Here is a 21007-nt window from a genome sequence, read left to right as displayed (position 1 = left end):
CAAGCCTCCATGGGAAAGAGGGTGTAAGGACTTGGGGGATATTTTGGGGGAATAGGAACTCCAAGTGGTTCTTTCCCTGATTCTTTGTTAAATCACTTGGTGCTGGCATGGTACCCTCCAAGGCCAAAGAATTTGTGCCTTGGGGAAGTTTTAATCTAAGCTGGTAGAAGTAAGCTTAGGGGGTCTTTCATGAAGGTCCCCACATCTGGATGGATCTAGACTGTTCTCAGTGGTAGCGGATGACAGAACAAGGAGTAATGGTCTCAAGTTGCAGTGGGGGAGGTTTAGGTTGGATATTAGGAAAAACTTTTTCACTAGGAGGGTGGTGAACCACTGGAATGCATTACCTAGGGAGGTGGTGGAATCTCCATCCTTAGAGGCTTTTAAGGTAAGGCTTGACAAAGCCCTGTCTGGGATGATTTAGTTGGGGATTGGTCCTGCTTTGAGCAGGGGTTGGACTAGATGACCTCCTGAGGTCCCTTCCAACACACCTGTGGGGGAGGCTAGCTCCTAGCTCCTCCCCTCTGAGTGAGGCCCCATCCCTTCTACTCCCCTGCTGGAGCCTGGAGCACCCCACTCCCCCTTGGCCACTGCCTCCCTCTGCGCTCCTCCAGTCCCAGTCCCAGCCCTGGGTGGGTGGGCAGTGCTGCCGGAGTGCCCCCGGCCCCAACGTGGTCCTAGCGCTGGGCGAGCGGGCAGCACCACTGGAGTGCCCCTGGCACCAATGTGGTCCCAGTGCCGGAAGAATGGGTGGCATGGCATGGCGTGGTCTTGCGCACCATGGTGCCCAGCCTGCCTGTCTCAGCTCTTGGCCACAGAAGGGAGCAGCAGGAAGGTGGGGGCCTGGTGGAGTGTGGGCAGGGCCACACAAGGCTGTTTGAGGAGGCACTGCCTCCTCCTGCCTTCAATACTCACCGTCCATGGCTCCATCCTTCCCCCTCTGCCTCTGGCTGGGCTGGCACCCCAGGAAAGCCTGAGAACCTCTGGCCCGGAGCACTGGCCAGAAGGAGCCGAACTCTGCATGTGCCAAAGCTTCTCCGCTCCTCAGCTAAGCTCTGGTGTGGTGGGAGGGAAGCAATTTCCAGCCTGTTCATGCCCTGAACCTGCAGGCTCCACAACAGCCCTTAGCACCCTCTTTACCCCTCCTCCTCTTGCCCTGGGTCTTGCCCACAGGGAGTGTGGGGCTGCTCTATCCCCCAGGCACCCTCTCCTGCTGAACCACCTCTCTAGCTGGGCTTGCTGAAGCCCCTGCAGTCAGGTTCCCTGGGCCCTGGTGCACAGTGCCTGCACTGTAGCCTGGGGACAGGAGGCAGCTGGGTTATGTCCATGGCCAGCAGCAGCCTGGAGGTGTTAGCTGCCTTTATACACTGTGCGGGCAGGAATGGACAAGCTGCTTTCAGCCACTGGGGAGGACAGAGGGAGAGGAGGGGGAAGAGATGATCTCTGCAAAGACCACTGGCCAAGTCATTCCCCACACCCTCCGTGCTCCCCTGTAGCTGGAAGCAGCTCCTGTCCCTTCTCTCCTGCACAGTGCTGAAAGTCTGCTGCTGGCCCCATTCTGGTGTGAACCCTGGGAGAAATCTGGAGGGGGGCATGTGACCCTTCATGCCCCTGCCACATGTTGCCTTGGGAAGATGCAGCGCCAGGTACCAAAAGAAGTTAGTCTGTCCTGGGGGCCCAGCCATGTATGGAGGCAGTGGAAGATTGGCCACTGGGGCTCATGCCCAGGGGCCCTGGCCAATTGAGGGGCCCTGGAAAAATGGGTGCTGCCTTGACCTGCTATGCCCACCCAGCACTCCAGTGGGGAGCGGGGTAGTGAAATAGGGGCTTCCCCCTCTCCCTGGCAGAAGCGGAGGGCAGAGCAGGGCAAGCCCCTGTGCCCTGACCCTGCTCCCCGGCTGCAGTGCCAGGCGGGCAGAGCAGAGGAAGCCTCTGTGTCCCAACCCTGCTCCCCATCAGGAGCGCCAGGTGGGCGGGGGAAGCCCCTGCGCCTCAGCCCCATTGCCCGAGCAGGGGGAGGGCAGGTGGAACGGGTGGAGATAGGCCCCCCACTTTCTTTGGACCAGGGGCCCCACAAAACCCTAATCCACCCCTGCATGAGGGGTGGAAAGCACCAGGCAGGGAGGGGAGGGTCAGTCAGTCACCACGTCCCTGTGTGACAGAGGGGTATGGGAGTGCGTGTGTATGTGTCACCGCTCCCCCTGTGAACCCTAAAGCCTTTAAAAAAAAAAGTAAATAAAAAGAATCCAACTACGCAGTATTTCTTTTTAACAGGGCCTCAGTCAATGTGATGTTAATTTGAACATTTGTACTGAATAGTTCTCATTGATTGCCCTTGAACTCGCTTGAATACAAGTAATTTTACCAGGGGTCCCGTATTCAGCATAGGGAAATATAGTCACCCTATGTATCATAGACCCTATACTACTAGAACTGATTCTTCTTTAGCTGAAGTAAGAAGGGCACAGTGCTTCTGGAGAAGGAGGATCTGGGTTCTACCCCTGCAGTAATCATGACATTCCAAGTAACCATGTTTAAAAAAAACAACAAAACTTCAAATACATTCACCAATGAAAATAACACTTCTACTGATTAAAGCATAATAAACATAATGAAGGACACTGCAAGGCATTACATGCTGTCATCTAATATACATTTGTTTTAGGTTCTTTGACTGCTAATAACTGGAAAATATTTTTTCCATAAAATCTTTCCATTTTATTATTTCTGCATTGCTTACCTCATCTGCATTCATCTCTTGCTTATCGGTGTAATGAATTCATGACACATTTGGAAGGAATAATAGTACCTTGCACATCTACAGCAACTTCCATCCAAAGATCTCTCGAGTGCTTTACATACACTAATGAATTAAATCTCTCAACACTCTTGTGAGGTAAGGAAGTATTATTAGGCCCATTTTACAGATTAGGAACCAAAGCACAGAGGTAGGTAAGACAGAAGGTGATTTTTAAATGAGTTTATTGTAAAATATTTATCCTTGAAAATATCAACAATAAAATTAAGTGTTATTAAAAAGCCATCTGTCTTTTATTATGGTATATTAATCCAGACCATAATAAGATTAGTTTTATCCTAAATACAATTTTGGGAAAAGATTGGCAAAAAGTAATTGGTTAACTCTCAACAAGCATTAAGGCTTTGATTCATCAAGGTACATAGGCAGCTGGGTAATTTTAAGCATGTGACTAATCCCATTAACTTCATTGGGACTAAACGCATGTTGAAGTACCTCGCTGCACTGAGGCCAAATTCACTAAGCAGTACCTAGTACAACCAAACATATGCCAGAGTGCACACATCTGTGCTAACACCAGACACATACACAAAATGGGGAAGTAAAACATTCATTCTTCCGGGCTGGATATTAATTCCATGTAAATGCCCTCTTCATCTATCATAACTGCTTTGATCATCTTCTTTGAGATAAAAATAATCATGATTATTGAAGCTCTTCTGATTTTGTAATGCCAAGGGTTAATTTTGACAAGAGATACACAAATGAAAAACTGAATCAATCACACACTGTGTAGTCAAATGGGCTTTTAAAGAATTTTTTTTATCCCCCGTGAAATGCTGTTTTAATAATGTGTGGCCCAGCAGTGAATTCCAATTGTGAAGAGGATCAAATAGTGTTTAGAGCTAATCAAAAACTGCAGAAAAAAATGCACTAGATTGTTTTGAGATTTTTTCATCCATATTTTTTGCTGGAATTTCACCTTTTTGAAAAATTCCAACTCGTCTGGTTTAAAAAGAGAGAGAAATTTGGGGAAAGGTTTGAAAACATTTTATGCAAAGTTTTCATTGAAATTTCAAAAATTCACAACCAACCTACAGTTGTCACAAACTTCTGTTTATTATTATTATCAACTTGTATGCACACCACATGTCACTGCTAGATGAAACCTAGCAAACTCCTGCCATACAGCAACATTCATTTAGGACCTCCTCACCTCTGGTTTTTGCCACAGAGAGTATGAAAAGAATGGAAGACTTGCTTTGTTAGCCAAAATTCTGTCCGGGGAGATGACGGAGTGGGGTGAGGAAGAATAGTGAGCCCATACTTCTTAGCCATCTTTCTTCTCCCATATCCAACGCTGTGGAACTCCCTCTGTGTGAACCACATCACTATTCTCCAGCTCAAATAAATGTGTTAGTCTCTAAGGTGCCACAAGTACTCCTTTTCTTTTTGCGAATACAGACAAACACGGCTGCTACTCTGAAACCAGGAATTTTCCTGTTTATGATAATCTGATAGAGCCTCTACAGTCTCAAACCCAGATTGAGGTGGGGTTACAGGGAGGCCAGGGTGCAGCTAGGGAAATTGTACTAACAAGGGAATGTTGAGGTCCCAGAATCTAGTAAGAAGGTGCTAGTTCTCTGCGCATGTGACCCGAGATCAGCAAGAAAATCCAATAGATTTAAGGGCAGCTGCATAGTGGTTATACAATAGATTTGGAGTTTTACAACACTAGTTCTACCACAACATACATAAACCACTGCTTATGATACTACTGGATCCATTTGTTAAACTACAGCTTTGGAAAACTTAAGAGGCATGAATCGATACAAAAGCTACAGAACTTAAAGCATCTAGAAAAAGCGCTACTATTGCAATGCTGCACTGCTTAATTCACATCATCTCCAAGGTTTTCATGAGTGCAAAGCAATATTATACAGTTCAGCTGAGCCAACCTATGCAGTTTTATTAAGGAATCATTCATTGCTTTGATCCTGTATGAAAGACAGATATATATTTGAAGACCAGAATATTCTGGTGGTGAGGAATATTTTCTCTTGGCAGGAACCCAAGCATCAAAATGTAGGTTTTTGCAGCTGTGGTGAGTAATCTGTCAGCAGGGAAACCATGACAGCCTAGAGGGGGAGGGAAAAAAACCCCAATCATATTGGAAACAGACACTGCAAACAAAATAAACAGGGAAAAAATATTTTTGAGTTCCAAGGCTTTGTGCTGAAAATGATTTTTCCCAGCAGAAACTGCATGCTTAGATTTATTTTCTAGAATTTCCAATGGCAAAACATCAAAGAGTCTAAAAATTAGTGTGTTCTGTTTGTATTCAATAGGTTTCCTCTGTGCACACCATATGTGAATGCACAATAATGGTAGAGTTCAGAAAAACAATGCTAGAACCAATATCAATACTGGACCAAATTCTGAAGTCTTTTTAACTGAATTCTGTCTGCAGTTACTCCTGATCCGTACTTGTGTATATGGGAGGAAAATTTGACCCTCAATGCAGACATGAGCAAAATTTCTATTGACATCAATAGGAGTTTTACTTGAGTAAGGACCTCAAGATTTGGCCCAGTTTAACCACAGTTGTTGTTGCCCCATAAAATAGAAAACTCTGGCTGTATTGTGTGTCATGCAACTTTCTTGCTTGCTTCATACTTTCTGACAGTCTTTAGATATATCAATTGTAGAATGAGAGTATTGGAAAGTGGCAGGCAGAGAGAAGTAAGATTGTATCTAATGAGATTTGTTTTTCTCTGTGTGTTTGTATACACAGACCCTGCACTTCTGTTCTTTATCTATTTTTGTCCCAGTATTACTCTAGCTTATATTGCCACTGTTTTACAGTAATATCTGATTGGAAAGGTGTGCTTAGAACAAATGCAAGTTCCTCTGAGAATGCTGGTGACCCCATTTCTGTTTTCTCACTTCGAGAAGACTGATGTTTGTCAGCATGACTGTTCTAAAACCTACAGTAAATAGCAGTTGTGAAAAATATGACACTGGTAGGAATATTGAGGATGGAATTACAATTTGTGTTTAATGCTGAATATATTCTTGTAGCTCGCATGGTACACTTAGCGTTATCCAGGGCCATAGCCCAATATGTAAGTAGAGAGCACATACTTTTACTTCAAAGGCTTCATTTTGCAAACCTTCAAGCAAAATTCTCACTACCTTCCATGGCAGCTCTGATAGCCATCGCTGATGCCATCTGCTATAACCATTTATTAAAATTGTAGCCTTTATAGCCCCATTCTTGGGATTGGTATTTGGAGTGTTTGAAAGAGGTGGAGCTAAGAGATTGTCAACGCTATTGAGATTATAGCAGCATAGCTATGGTGCTGGTGCCATAACCCTACGGTGTAGGCACACACTACAGAGACAGAAGGGTTCTTTCATTGCAGCAGTAACTTCACCTCCTCAAGCGATGATAGGGCAATGGAAGCATTCTTCCATTGACCTACCAGCATCTGCACTAGGAGTTTCGATCAGCGTAGCTGCAGCACTCAGGGGTATGGAGTTTTCACACCTGAGTGCCAAAGGTGGGTCAACCTAAGTTTTATGAGTAGACAAGGCTCAAGCTAATTGCTAGTGTAACTCAATGACTTCCATATAATATATTGCAGTTAAAAGAGTAGATCTCACTCGATTAAAATAATCTGGGTCAAGCAAGAGTAGATTTAGGTACAAGCAGGAAAGAGTTGACATTTGATGCACTTAAAACCATGACATATTAGGGTGAGGTTTTGAAACATTTATATTAAGGCATGGGCTTTACTGAGAAGTCATGCTAAATTCAAATCTGGATTGAAGGGTAGAACGATAGTCAAGTCCTGCCTAACCCCGAACTCATGGGCGGCAGGTATCGTAGGAAGGGGTAGGCTGTGCCTCCCCAAACAGCCTAGCATGGCCCCACCCACACTCCACCCCCAGGCCAGGCCCCCTCTCTGTGGTTCCCAGCTCCTTAGCTGGCCCAGGCTGGCTGGGGCTGGCTGGCACTGGCTAGCCTGCCTCCTGTAGGGACTCAGGGAGCTGATGCTGCAGCTGCACTGCCTGGCACACCAGGGCTGGCCGTGCTGCCGCCTGGAGCACCAGGGCTGGGGCCTTGCCCCCCGGCTGCCTGGTGTTGGTGCCGGAGTCTGTGGTGGGGGTGCTCTGGGCTCCTGCAGGGGATGGGGACAGAAGGGGAGAGGTGAGGTGGAGCTTTGGACACAAGGGGAGGGATTAGCTTCCCCCAACGGCCAGGTCGCCGGCCACCCATGCCCAAACTGTTATTTGCTTTTCATACCATAATTGTCCATTTTCTGTTTTCAGCCTCCTGGAAAGCCAGTGATTGTGGAGAATAAAATACTTCATCATCAACTTCTTCTGGCTTTCTTGGTAAACAGTGTAAAAAGGTCCAGTCAGAGGCTGCATATTTTCCAGTCTAAAGATAAAAAAGCATGAAAGAGTTGAGTGATGTGGTGGTACATTAGCAAGAACTTTAAGTGGTGAGAAAGTGGTTTGGGCCAGATTCTGATCTCATTTACACTTGGTGCGAACCCCAAATAATTCCACTGACGTCAGCAGCGTTAGTCCAGATTGATACGAGTGCAAATAAGATAAGAATCCATGGTGAAATCCTGGGCCCATTCAAGTCAATGGGAATTTTACCTTTGATTTCCATGGGGCCAGGATTTCACCACTAGACTTTTGTATTTGAAAGGAGAGTAAGAATTGTGGTGAAGCAGCAGGTCAGTCAATAAGTATACTCTGGACAGTAATGCCACATGCCAACAGAATATATGGATAATGTCAATAACTGCATATTAAGACATGCCTAAAAAGGCCTTGGTCAATTCTTTTGACATCAGTAACTCATAATACATCAATCTAATAGATGAACAAAGGATTACAGCATTTTAAGCAAGTTGAGCCATGTCTTCTACTAGCATTCTGGGGACCTAGAGTTAAAATATGATCAGTTAGATCACTGATTCTAATAGAGACTAAAATGTCATTATTTATATTCCAATCGCTAATATTTTGTTTCCATTATCTCTAGCAGTTGTTGCTCTGATAAATATTTCAGCTAAATGGGTTTTAAAAAATATTTATTTAAAGCTTTGCCCATTTACAGATACACACAAATCTGCCCAACATGGTGTCCTGGCCATGCTCTCTATGAATTGCAATATGAACATTATTGCAACTTAACCTGAGAAACAGTCAAAGGATCTTCTCTTGCAGTGTGGATATAATAAGATGTGGTGGGCTGGGAGGAACAGAAGGTTAAGTACAGAGTCCTTGAGAAGGGGAGAAGCAGAGCCTTGACACTCCCCTCTGTTTGTGCCCCAGATTTATGCGTCCAGTAAGAGCCCATCCAGAAAGGCCAGACTGAAGGAGAAAGTTCGGCAGGGGAAGCCTCAGGTAACTCAGACAGCAATTGTATTGATTAGGGGGCTTTGCACTAGTGTGAAGTATATACCAATACCCATGACCTTTCCTCATAAGAACTATCAAATGAGTGCTTTGATGGTGTTGATCTTTAAAAATGGAATCTACAGAAGTGGACCAGAACAAATAAATTCTGTACTGCCAACCTCAAGAGATCAAAAATCATGAGTCCAACACCTCCCCTGCCTCCCCAAAAAAATCAGGAGGTTTTTTTTTTTAAAAAAGATTATATTGTGGTTTTTTGATCTGTTTTTTTTATTTTTAAACAACCCACGCCCATCCCCAGTGTGTCTGTGTGTGGCAGCTACTGTTGTCCACTCTCCCAAATGTATTGGGTAAGGTGATTCTGGCTTCTGCTGCAGGAACTCTCACCCCTAATCTGCCCACCCTCTGCCCAGCAATTAATCCTGTTCCCTTCCTGCCTCAGTTTTACCCTTATCCAGCCCCCAACCTCAGTTCAGTTCCCCCACCCCATCAGCCTCCACCCTCTCCTCCCCCGTCCAGCCCAACCCCCAACCCAGCCTCAGCTCTGCTTCTCCTGGTGTTCTTCATTCCTTTCTCATAGACCTATGGCAGGGGTGGGGAAGGGGCTTCTTCCCTTACCAGGCTGGAGGGGGCAGCTCTAGGGGCTCTTCACTCCCCTCTGCCTCTTCCCAGGCCAGGTACTGCAGGGGGGAGGGGGAGGAGTAGAGGCACAGTCCTGTCTGCGTTTCTTATGGGAGAAGGGAGCGGAGCTTCCCTGAGCTGCTGGGCACTTCAATCTCCCCTTCCTCCCCCATGAGAACAGCAAGTGAAGGGGAGAGACTTAGCCAGCTTCCGGCAGGGCTGAACTTTACTAGGGGGCAGGAGCTTCTCGCATCATCGCAAGACCAGCTCCAAAGCCCTCTGAAATACCAGCACTCACAAAACATTCACAAGAGCTGGAAACACTGTCAACTTGACCTTTACCTGCATTGTGATCTGGTAACCTTGGAAAGCCTTCATTCGCTCTGCCTTCTCCTCTTCTTGTCCCATGCTTATCCATGTGTCCGTAACTAGGACGTTGGCTCCACTTGCAGCTTCCAAGGGATCAGTCGTGAAAAACAATTTGGTGCCATACTAATTTGAATAAGGCAGGGGAGGTCAGACAACTTCATTTAAAACATAAAGTAAACCATATTTAACATATTGGCTCATACCTCTTTGGAGTACCCTTCAGCTACTTTAACTATGTTGGGGTCCGGTTCAAAGCCCTGTCAAAAAGATGATAACATTACAATGCACATTTACATTATATTTTATTGAGCTCATCAGAAAAACTTTGATGGAACCATTTCCATTGGGAGAATGCTGTTCTGTATAAACCAAAATGCTCTGCAAAACTGCGTTGATTTTACTGAAATTACATTTTGGAGAAAAACTGGGGAAAGGCGTGTTGGAATTCCCTTCGAGAACTGTTTCCGCTTGGCCTCCCAAGAACTCTGTTCTACTCCAGATGTCGTCACTCAGATATTTTTACTTGCATACAGCAATGCAAAGCTGAGCTGATCAGACACAAATGCAGGGAGTGGGTAGGGCATACCACACATTCAAAGTTACCCAGCAAACCACTTCCTTTATATACAGTTACACATTACATTGCATTTACTATAATTGCATTATACGTTTTGGGACTGGTTTGATTACGTTGCAGGAACCAATCCCTGTGAAGCATATTCTGTCCATATATTGTTATTCTTGTTCCTAGTAAATGTGTCTCTGGGTGTTCTCCTTCTTATCTTAGCTGGCTCAGACATTCTGTCCTTTTATCCTACTGACATATTTATTTATCTTATTTAGCACAAATATTCTGTTTTCAGCCTACTGATCTCTTTATTTCCCTAATCCTATCCTCCAAGAAATGTTGAAGCCTCCCTCCAGGTGTTAGTTACGCAGGCCAGGCCAGGCCTGGCCTCATAAACAAGGTGTTCCAACAATGTTAAAACATTCCATTCTGATACTTTTGAAACAGATTACTTCAATTTTTCATTTTGAAATAACTTTGTCTTGATTTTTTATTCTGTATTATACTATAGGTTATCAGATTTTTAAGTCAAAATTAAAACAAAACAATTTTGTCTAAATGAAACATTTCAGTCAATATAAAGCAAGGAGTTCTTTGTAATTTTCCTTTCCAGAGAATTTTGAAACTTTCAAATTTCATTCTGATTTGGAGCAAAGCAAAATTTTGAACTCCTTTGGGAAGCCCCATGTCCATCGCCTGCACAATTCTATTATTTATATTTAAGTAGGTGCTGAAAGACCCCAGTCAGGATCAGGACCTCATTAGGTAGAGTGCAGCACAAACACACTGTAGAAGGGCAGTTCCTGCCCCAATGAGTCATGTTACATTTTAATTATTTATATATAAAAGAAAATCTATGTAAAAAAATCTACCAAACAAAACGTGCATATCCATTGATATTAAGGCAACTATGATACCAAATAGCAAAGGTAAGGAGATTTATATTCCAGTTTGACACCCTCTTCCTCTCTATCTGATGTGCCTAAGCCAGTGTTTCTGAACTGATGAATCAGAAAGGAAATCAAGGGCATCATGAGATGTTGAAAATTTTATTATAATCTAAAGCAAAGAAAATCTCACTCCTCCACTCCCCACACACCCTTACCCTTCAAGGGACGTATTCTCTGTCAACCTTCCAGGACACACACAAATAAATTATATAGCCTTAGCATTGTTCTCACTGGAATACTTTTATGGTAAATATAAAGTGTTTTGGTGTTTGTTTGTTTACTTTGAATAAGTGGTTGCCAACTTGAAAAGGTTGTGAAACACTGGTTTAGGCTATGTGCTATTGTAAACCACACACCGTCTGTGTGTGGTGTTCTGTCCCATCTAGTGGCACCAAGATGAGTTAGAGAGAATTAAATGAATCTGCTCTACAGCCTTAGCTAAGAGCCAGTTGACTTTTGGCTCATGCACTAAGCTCCAGAGGCCCCAGGTTCAATCCTGCCTGTCAACAACCGGGGTCTGTTGGTGTTACACTATGTCTTCCTGGAGATCTCCTTAAATCAAGGTACTGGGACCCGATAGTGAAGCACATAATGGTGGTCTTTTTTAGACTGTAAGCAATGTGAGGTAGAGAGCTTATCTCTTTCTTTGCATGAAACTGCACTTTAGCCCCTCTAGAAATAAATAATAATTCAGCATGTTTTCACTGTGGGCTACATTGTAGTGGCACAATGAGGGGGGAGGAACCTCTTCATACTTGTGTGGCCTATGTACAGGCTAGCCAGATTCACAGCTTCTGGAAGGTATGCAAGTGACTGAGAACAGAACTTGAGTCTTAGAAAGTTTTACTTCCCTTCCTCCAAGTGCAGGACTCTCTTACCTTTGGAGTAGCAACACGCAGATGCATTCCAAATTTAGCAGCACTCATCAGGATGGAGTTCAGGACATTGTTTCCATCACCAATCCAGCTTATTGTGAGCCCCTTCAGATAGCCATAGTGTTCCTGACAAGCAAATAACAATACCTCAATTATGATTTTGGAGATTCAGCAGACAACTGGCAATAGGTGCTAGGAGTGGTGACAACACTAGACTGAGTCAGTGTAACTTTGCCACCTTCAATTATGAGTAGCTGTCATGTGTGGAGCATTGCTTTGATCAAACCTGTAGCAGTCACAGGATGGTCACTCCAGAAACAAGCAATAAGACTTTACAAAGCTGAGCAGAAAAAAAAGCATCCTAAAGCTGAACTTAAATCCAAGAAAAGACAACTGAAACAAGCATACCCCCTTGTCTTATACCAGCAGTTCTCAAACTGTGGGTTAGGCCCCCAAAGTGGGTCATGACCCCATTTTAATGGGGTCACCAGGTCTGACATTAGACTTTCCGGGGCTTAGGGGCCCAAAGCCAAAGCCTGAGCCCCACTGTCTGGGTGAGCAGCAGGGCTCAGGCTTTGATTTCAGCGCTGGGCAGCGGGGCTCAGACTACAGGCCTCCCACCTGGGGCTGAAGCCCTTGGGCTTTGGCTTTGTCCCCCTGGATCGTGTAGTAATTTTTGTTATCAGAAGTGGTTCACGGTGCAATGAAGTTTGAGAACTCCGTCTTATCGTATAGCAGAGTGTTATTGCTTCACCTTGACTTAAACTTTGATTGTATTGTTTTCATAGCAGAAATATATATAGCTATCAAAAGGTAAAGGGCAGGATTTTCAAAAGCTCTTAGGTGATTTACAAAGAGAAGTTGTATTGAAAGCCAAAGAGAATTGTACTCCTATGACACTTAGATGCTTTGAAAATCCCACTCCAAGTCTATTGGGAGTCAAGTGGAGTGAAATTCCTATTTCTATTTTTAGCTTTGCACATGTATCAAAAGTTTTAGCAATCATCAACATTTTAAAACCAGCTATGGGCACTCACTGTTAGGCCTTGTCTGCACTGAGGATTTGCCCCAGTTACAGCCATTGGTGTAGCTGCAGCAGTACAAATTTGTATAGTTAAGGAAAGCCACAGTTAGTAGTGGTAGAGGTTTCAAACTGAGGTAAATGCCATCAGTACAAATAGTGGCTTTGTTGGTTTACAATTAGGGTTTGTACCAGGGCAGCTATACCAGTAGCTGGCCATTGATGGCTGGAAGTGGGTGCAAATACTCAGTATATCCAAGACCCAAGAAGGAGCAATTGGAAATGAGCTCCACAGCTCTGCTGATCAGACCAATTGAAGGTCCTTTTCAAAAAGGGGCTTATTTAAAATAAGCATATCTAGATGTACCATAGTAACTACAGGACAATATGTTTTTTATACAAAGATAAAGCCAAATATGTTCACTCTTTTCCCTGTGCCCCCAATATGGATGAGAGGACTTGAAACATGATATAGAGCCCTAGGTCACCAGTTCCAGCCCAGCTTGCTGTTGTATTGTAGTAGCCAAAAGCCATTGCCATTGAACAATTATTTAAGTTAAAAGACTTGGGGTTTGGCATAGTGGATAAGCATCCATGTAGACAGTCTCAGCAGAGATCTGGCATCCTGAACAAGAACAGAGAGGGTACTCCCCTTTCTCTTCCAGAGATGGCTCCTCCGAAGCAAACTTTTGTGGACTTGTTCCAGGGCAAAAATACCATAATTTCTCCTAGTGCCCACAGCTTTTTGTGTCAAAAATAGCAACATTTGGGATATTTAATGTAATTCACAGAAAAGTACTTGAGAGCCAATCTCTGGTGCCTGACTTCACCCCTGGGCCTATATCATCCCTTGGGAGGCTTCAGAAATCCCCAGTAGTAAGCCCAGCATTGTCAATTTTGTTTGTCCTTGTAGCTGGCAGGCAATTGCATCTCCTCCCAGCACAGCTACAACCATTTCACCAGCTGGAATCATAATGCAAATGACTCATAGGCAGATCACTGGCTGAAAGGATGTTTCTGGAATACTATTAGGGGTTTACAAAAGAACAGGATAGGACTTGGTGGATACAGAGTATTGGAGAGTAACAGCTGGACAGATTTTCTGGCATCCCCAAAAGCCCCACTGTATCCCATTCTAGTGGTGTCCTCGGAGGAGGCCATGCCAAGCCTGTAGTTACAGGGGTTAATTCCCATCTAGGGTACAGTAGTAGCAAGGTGGAACTCCCAAATGGGAGCTAATTAGTTGCAACTGAGCCTGTTTGGGCTCATTACTTTAAAACTGAAGTTACAAACTGTAGTGTGTGAGGCACTTGCTGGTGGGCCATGGAAAGCTGGCCATTCCTATGGTGCCAGCTCCTCTTTATTTCCAGATGCTAAACTGCATTAAAAGAAGCAAACGTATATTAAATATTTTCCTATGTGATGTTCTCATGTAGCCAGTTTGCCACAGAGATGCTATGGGATGGCAAATAGGAGCAGAGATGGTCCACACAGCCAACTTTATATTAAAATGTGGCCCATGCTAAAACATTGAGAAACTCAGCCTTAAAAATGGTTGCGAGATACAAGGAGATTGTGCTGACCCAAATCCAGAGGAAGGAGCTCTGAGGAAGTTTGCACTTCTCCTTTTTCTATTTTAGAGTTCACTGCTTGTAAAAGTGCATAGAAGGAATATAGCAAGAGACTTTTGCTGTAATGGTAACAATCTAGGTTAAACTAGGACCATGACAATGAAGCCAGAGAGAGTGACATGTTCAGATCTGAACCTTAGGTGACACTTCTCTCCTGTCATTCCACACTCAACCCTAGTACGCAGCCTTAGGTATTTTATCCAGTTGGCCAAGATTGCACTACAGTTTCCCTTTTCATTTTAGGCATGACAACCAAGTATTTTGGTTTTTAGTAAAACCACAAAAACTGAATGTTTTTAAAGTCTGGAGCCCTTTCCCCCACATGATTGCCTCCCTTTGGCAGTCTGGGAGTGCTCTGAAATGCAACAAAACTTGGCTTCTGCTCTTTACTGAAAAGACCCACCTCTATGATTAAAGTTGCCCATACAATCTATTTCTTTTCATGTCGATACTTAGTTTCCAGGTTTCATGCAGTCCCTACCCTGGGCTGCAGCTTATCAGAAAATTTCAGAAAAAACACAAACTGAATAAACGTCAGTTGTTGTTATTTTTGTTTGCTTGCTTATTTTAAAGGAAGCCACGCCGCAAGCCTCTCCTTCTAAAAGTGGAAGAGGCTAGTTTAATTAATTAGGAAGTTTCAGGTCTAACTCATCATCTGATCTTCTTTCTAGCCAACCACAAACTGTGACACCTGCTTGAGTTGATACTGTAAATTATTGACAATATTAATCATACAGGATTCAATTATAGCATGCATTTGACTAATGAGTCAATAATTTGGCATAATTTAAAACGTAAATCTAGTGGGGTAGCCAGAAAACATATTTGTACAGGAGGCAGTGTGGTTCAGTGGATAGTGCTTCAGAGTGGGAGTCAGGAGACCTGTCTTCTATTCCTGGCTCTGCCACTGACTTGCTGTGATACCCTGGGCCAGTTACTTCACCTCTGTTTCCCATTTTGTCTATTTAAACTGTAAAATCTCCAGGGCAGAGACTTTTACTGTGTGTATGTACCACACCTAGTACAATAGGGCCCTGGTTTGGTTGGGATTTCTAGGTACTACCATAATATGAGCACTCATCATTTGATAGATCCATGAGTGGCTATTAGCCAGGATGGGCAGGGATGGGGTCCCTAGCCTCTGTTTCCCAGAAGCTGGGAATGGGTGACATGGGTGGATCACTTGATTCTTACCTGTTGTGTTCATTCCCTCTGGGGCACCTGGCTTTTGCCACTGTCGGAAGACAGGATACTGGGCTAGATGGACCTTTGGTCTGACCCAGTATGGCCATTCTCATGAAGTGAGTGACAAGAATCTCTTAGTTTGGGTTCTGTGGGCCACATAGTTGATGGCAAAAGAAGCTAACAGGGACCATATGGCAGCTGTCTTTGATTTGGGCAATAGTGCAACAACTCATGGTATTGAAAATACTTAAAGAGGAACTTCTCATAAAGTCTACAACAACAATGGTATAGAAAACTTAAAGGGGGAGAAGGACCATGCTCTGAAAGAAAACAAAAGTCAAAACTAGGAAGATAATAAAGTGAGCAACAAACAAAAATTAAAAAGCAGCATGGTATTTGTATTTCCTGAAGTGCCAAGCATTCACTATTTATGAAGATGGAACAGTCACTCAACAATGGCAGAAATAGACAAGCAGACTCCGAAATCTGTCAGCTGCACTTGATATTGAAATTCCAAGTTTCACTTCTGCTACTTTGTGAACAAAGAGGGCAATGACATTTATATATCACTGGTCAGCTAACCAGTTAGCAGAGGTGAGGATTGCCTTGAGAAAGAGTGAGCATTGTGCCTGACCACCTCTTTACAAAAAGGATTGTGGTGTAGGAAACATTTGACTTCAGACAAGTGAGATAAGAACCAGGTGAGGCATTGACAAACTGACCCACACTCACATGTGAGTCAGCTGACATGGACAGAGAGATCAAGATCTAAATTGTGCAAAATTGTTCATCAGTGAAGCTTCACAGAACACCTTTTAGTAAGCCAGAGCTTATATCGAACAGAGTTTAAGCATTGGATGAACTATGGAAGTGGCAGTCATGCGCCTTAAGAATGGAAGAGAATGGAAAACCTGTGTGTACACTAAACGCATACAAGCCTATAATCCTAGAAGGCTAGGTCTCAAGAACATCCAAAATTGTGTCTCAAAACACTTGCAGAAGATCTGGTGGGTCATAACTACACCCAGGAGGATACTCAGCTCACCAAATGGTTGGAAAAGAAGGTCATAGTTGTGGCAAGAAAACACACTTCATTGCACAATGCCTATTCTAGGTGACAGAGTTAAAGCTGAGCATTGGCAAAGGGAAAGCTGTCTCATGGAGTTAACGTTCGAGAACTCCAGATTAGTCAGGCAATGGCTACAGAATAAGACACTGAATCGGAGGCATATGAACACAGTCTTTGTGACTGAAGCACAACTCACAGCCTGTCAGAAATGCACTGCTCTAAACACAGGACAGGAATAGAGAAAGCTCTGAAAATAAATCAGAAGCATTTTCTGAAGTATGCGTGTGTAAACGAAAATAGCAAAAATGATGCTGTAAAAAAGAAGAACAAATTAATGGGAATTATAACAGAGAAGAATAAAATGATGTTAAAGCATGCAGAGATTTGGGGAAAATGGAGATCCACTGGCACGCACAGTAAAAAGAAAAATCAGTTCTCTATTGGAGGAATTCTGGGGGCATACTGACAAAAGAGAAATTGCAGAAAAATATTTATAAAGCTGAGGTAATAGCTGTTATTAAAGAAAAAACCTTCCTGGGGTTAGACTTGTTTAAATAAACATTAAAGTAGGTGTGTCTCTGTTGCTATTGCATTTTGTGTGTACATCTGTCCGACAGATTTCATATGTACGCAGCCTATCAATTCAGATATCACAAAAATGCCGTTTTAGCTGATTTTAAAAATAACTAGGAGGATGCTCTCCTAGATTAGTCTTCCTACAGTCAATGTTCAGATAATATATGCCTTCATCTCCCTGAAAATCTTGCAAGTAACCTGTAGTCCTGTTACAGGAAGTAACATATGGACTCTATGGAGCCAACTGTTCCAGTGCAATATCCTACCTCTGTTCTTGGAACTGGTGAAATTCACTGAGTTATTAAAAATACTGGTTTTTGCAACTACAACACAGTATGCAACATGACAATATGTTCCCCACTACTGTCTGATGCATGAGAGAACAAAACCAAGGAAACCCCACTGCAGATGTGAAAGACAGAGAGGAAAAGAGGCTATGTGGGTAGCCACCACCAATAGTCTATGGGCAAGATTTTTACCCAGGCTCCACTTCTTTTACTCTGGGTAAAAGGGCCAGAGCAGTATAAGGGGAAAGAGGCCAGAAGTCCCAGGTCTGGCTGGGGGAAGATTCAGGGAGTGTGTGAGACAGCGGTGAGTCTACCTTCTGAAGACCTCCTTGCAAACCTTGGTATGAAGGATGTGGTGGAGAGGTTGGGGGTTGGCAGGGGTCTGTCAGGGTGGGTTGACATTTTGGGCAACCCAGTAAGGGTGAAGTAACATAAACAGGTGCCTGGACTTGTCTAAATTATACGGAGGGATGCAGAACAGTCCAGAATCAGGAGAGTACTAAAATGGCTTAGCTCCCACTCCCCCAAGGCTCCAAGGTGCCCTCTTAGAGACAAAACACAAAATCTCATCCTATCTGTCTACCTCTAATCTCTCCCAGAAAAACACAGGCCAAGGCTGGGAGTCAGGAACCTGCTACCTATGTGTCATGTTTTTTCTCTCCAAACCATAGAAGTAAAGTCAGAAAGAAACATGGAAGTTAATAGTGCGTGCTTTCTAAGCTCCATTAGAAAGGCATCCCAGAGTACAGGTGACAGTGCAGTAGTGAGTGGCACCACAGCTGATAAGTATGGAATATTAATATCGTTATATAAAACATATGAGTCATATATGGCTATTGAAAACTTGCTAATCTCTGGTGGGAAAATAAGTGCTAATAGGTAGAGTGTTTATGAGACAAAAAATAAAAGCCCAGATGAAACTCTTTTACAATTACACTCAGCATTTAAATGAAACAGATGACTTTTTATCATTTCCAAAATTCTAGTTATGACTCACTGCCTTACATAAATTAAACTGTACACAAAGGCTGGCTGAATGCATCTCTCTCAAGTGTACCTCATTCTGAGGGATGACTCATGTCAATTCCAAGGTTACCTCTGTTCCATAAAGACTTGGTGTCCCCTCACTTTTACAGATGAAGATGACTTCTAACAAAAACAGGGTCATGAAATGTAGAAAGAGTCATTTACGCTAAAGCAGACTGAAGCTCCCAAGTCATAAACAGCGCATAATATGTCTCCTGCGGCTCTTTGCAACACATATTAAAACACTGTGGTGATCTAATTATTAACCAGTCAGGATGTTTTTACTATGTTATTAACCAATTGTAGTTGATAAAATGGTAATAATACTTGGTTAGTCATTTTTGCTGTGAGAAGAATATATATCTATATAAAAATGAAATATTTCCCATCATACTGTTCAAATATGAATACATAGTACTATAGTAAATGAAACAATGAATTCACACTACTGGGGCTCTTTTGGGTAATGTTGATTGCTAATTTGGCTCCTGAACCACTGAGGTCTGAGTATCACTGCACTAAAGGAATGAGCCCGACAGCATGTAAAGTTTCTTGCATGAATAATTTTCTCTCCCCCTCATTCTGGGTCTTTGCCACAAACTCTCCTACATTTGGGCCTTCACAGGCTGAGACATGACCGAATGATCAAGGAAATGGATAAGAATATAAGAACGGCCATACTGGGTCAGACCAAAGATCCTTCTAGCCCAGTATCCTGTCTTCCAACAGTGGCCAATGCCAGGTACCCCAGAGGGAATGAACAGAACAGGTAGTGATCAAGTGACCATCAAGTGATCCATCCCCTGTCACCTATTCCCAGCATCTGGCAAACAGAGGCTATGGACACCATCTTTGTCCATCTCAGCTAAAACCACTCATGGACCTATCCTCCATGAACTTATCTAGTTCTTTTTTGAAGCTTGTTATAATCTTGGCCTTCACAACATCCTTTGGCAAGGCGTTCCACAGGTTGACTGTGCATTGTGAGAAATACTTCCTTTTCTTTGTTTTAAACCTGCTGCCTATTAATTTCATTTGGTGACCCCTAGTTCTTGTGTTATGAGAAGGAGTAACTAACACTTCCTTATTTACTTTCTCCACACCCATCATGATTTTATAGACCTCTGTCATATCCCCCTTTAGTTGTCTCTCAACCACATCCATACAAAGTAGTTACTATTCATTCAGAAAGTAAGGAAGCATTTGCCAAAATTTTCATCCATCCCTACAATGTACTGATGAATTTTATAAGGCAGTTCTTCAACTGGTTGTAAATTGGCATAGCTCTATTAACTTCAGTAAAACTACATTGATTTGCATCGGCTGAGGATCTGGCCCTGTATGTGTACAATATTATATAGTTATCACATAAAATACTATATTAAAATCAGAACAATAAAATATGATCCTAATTCATTCCTTCTCAATGTAAGAAAGGTTTAATGTATCCTCATTAGGGACTTATTCTAGTTTAACTAGATTGATTAAATCAATCTAGTTGAACCAGTGCATCTTTCTAACATAGACAAGGTCTCAGCCTCAATTATAAACAGGTTAGGGCAAGGACTTCAGAATGAACTGCTGGCTCCATGGCGAATCTCTCACTGACTTCAACGGGGACAGGACCTCACCGTTATCTTAATCTGTAAAGCACCCTCCACATTTTTTTACATCCTGGGCTCAGTCAAGGAAGTAATTTAATTATAAAATTAACTTCATTCCCACATAAATTGATGGGATTATTCAATTGCTTAGTCTATTGTCCGATTGGGGCCTCTATAATCAACACATATTCCAAATGACATATCAGTTCCATCTCAAAATATCTAAGGACAAACTGCTTGGAATAGGACTTTTTCCAATATTTAGCAAGACTGATTAGTTTTCTAAAAGCTGTGTTCTTATCAAGAGAAGGGTATTATTACCTGCAGTGTAAGGTAATCAGCTAAAATCTGGATAGGATGGTATGAATCAGACAATCCATTGACTATTGGGATTGAGGCTTCTTTCGCCAACAGGTCCAGATCAGATTGTTTATAAACTCGGGCCAAGACTGCATTTGTCATGTTAGACAGCACCCTACGGTAAAGCAAAAGATATCAAAGTCAAACATCATAAATATATTGCTTCTTTATTCTTCAACGTACAATGTATAAATATTAATATGTGGTGGTAATGAATACATTTTTTCCAGTTGCCGGAATAATACATGATGTCTGAATAATCCACTAAAATGCAGACATTTAACAAGCTGTAAGAAGTAAAAGGAAATTATTGCTCCACACACAATCCCATTCAATGATTTTCTATTTCATTTCTGATTGTCACTAAAGCAGAACTAATGATGCATCATTAATAAATGTGCAGGTAACAGAGGCGATTGGTTGACAATATAAAATGACAGGGATTCGATAACTCAGAAAGATGCAAAGAACAACAGTACCATCCTAATGTGTAATATATATATAAATAATTCTATTTTGTGACACACACAGTGACACTATTAAAGTGGCATCAAAGTTCTAAATTAAACTACAGGGATAAAGATATTTAGCATACATCACTAGCACTCCAGCTACAGCTCGTGGTGTTGTGCCTTGGAAGTAAGGGTTCACAGATGAGAATGAGA

General features: G+C 42.8%; 1 protein-coding gene across 1 annotated transcript in view; it reads right to left on the bottom strand.

The window, feature by feature from the left end:
* Window positions 1-4252: 4252 nt before the first annotated feature.
* The window catches only part of OTC (ornithine transcarbamylase), a 36744-nt gene continuing 19989 nt past the window's right edge, over window positions 4253-21007 (bottom strand). The window contains exons 5-10 of the mRNA XM_038370767.2: window positions 20304-20457; window positions 11587-11709; window positions 9394-9447; window positions 9164-9313; window positions 7068-7205; window positions 4253-4896 (exon numbers count right to left, since the gene is read on the bottom strand). Coding sequence (XP_038226695.1) covers window positions 4837-4896; window positions 7068-7205; window positions 9164-9313; window positions 9394-9447; window positions 11587-11709; window positions 20304-20457 — 679 coding nt within the window. The 3' untranslated portion in view covers window positions 4253-4836. The remainder of the gene's footprint in view (window positions 4897-7067; window positions 7206-9163; window positions 9314-9393; window positions 9448-11586; window positions 11710-20303; window positions 20458-21007) is intronic.

Source organism: Dermochelys coriacea, chromosome 1 (assembly GCF_009764565.3).
Source record: "Dermochelys coriacea isolate rDerCor1 chromosome 1, rDerCor1.pri.v4, whole genome shotgun sequence".
NCBI lineage: Eukaryota > Metazoa > Chordata > Testudines > Dermochelyidae > Dermochelys > Dermochelys coriacea.
This window is presented reverse-complemented; position numbering and strand designations above follow the sequence as displayed.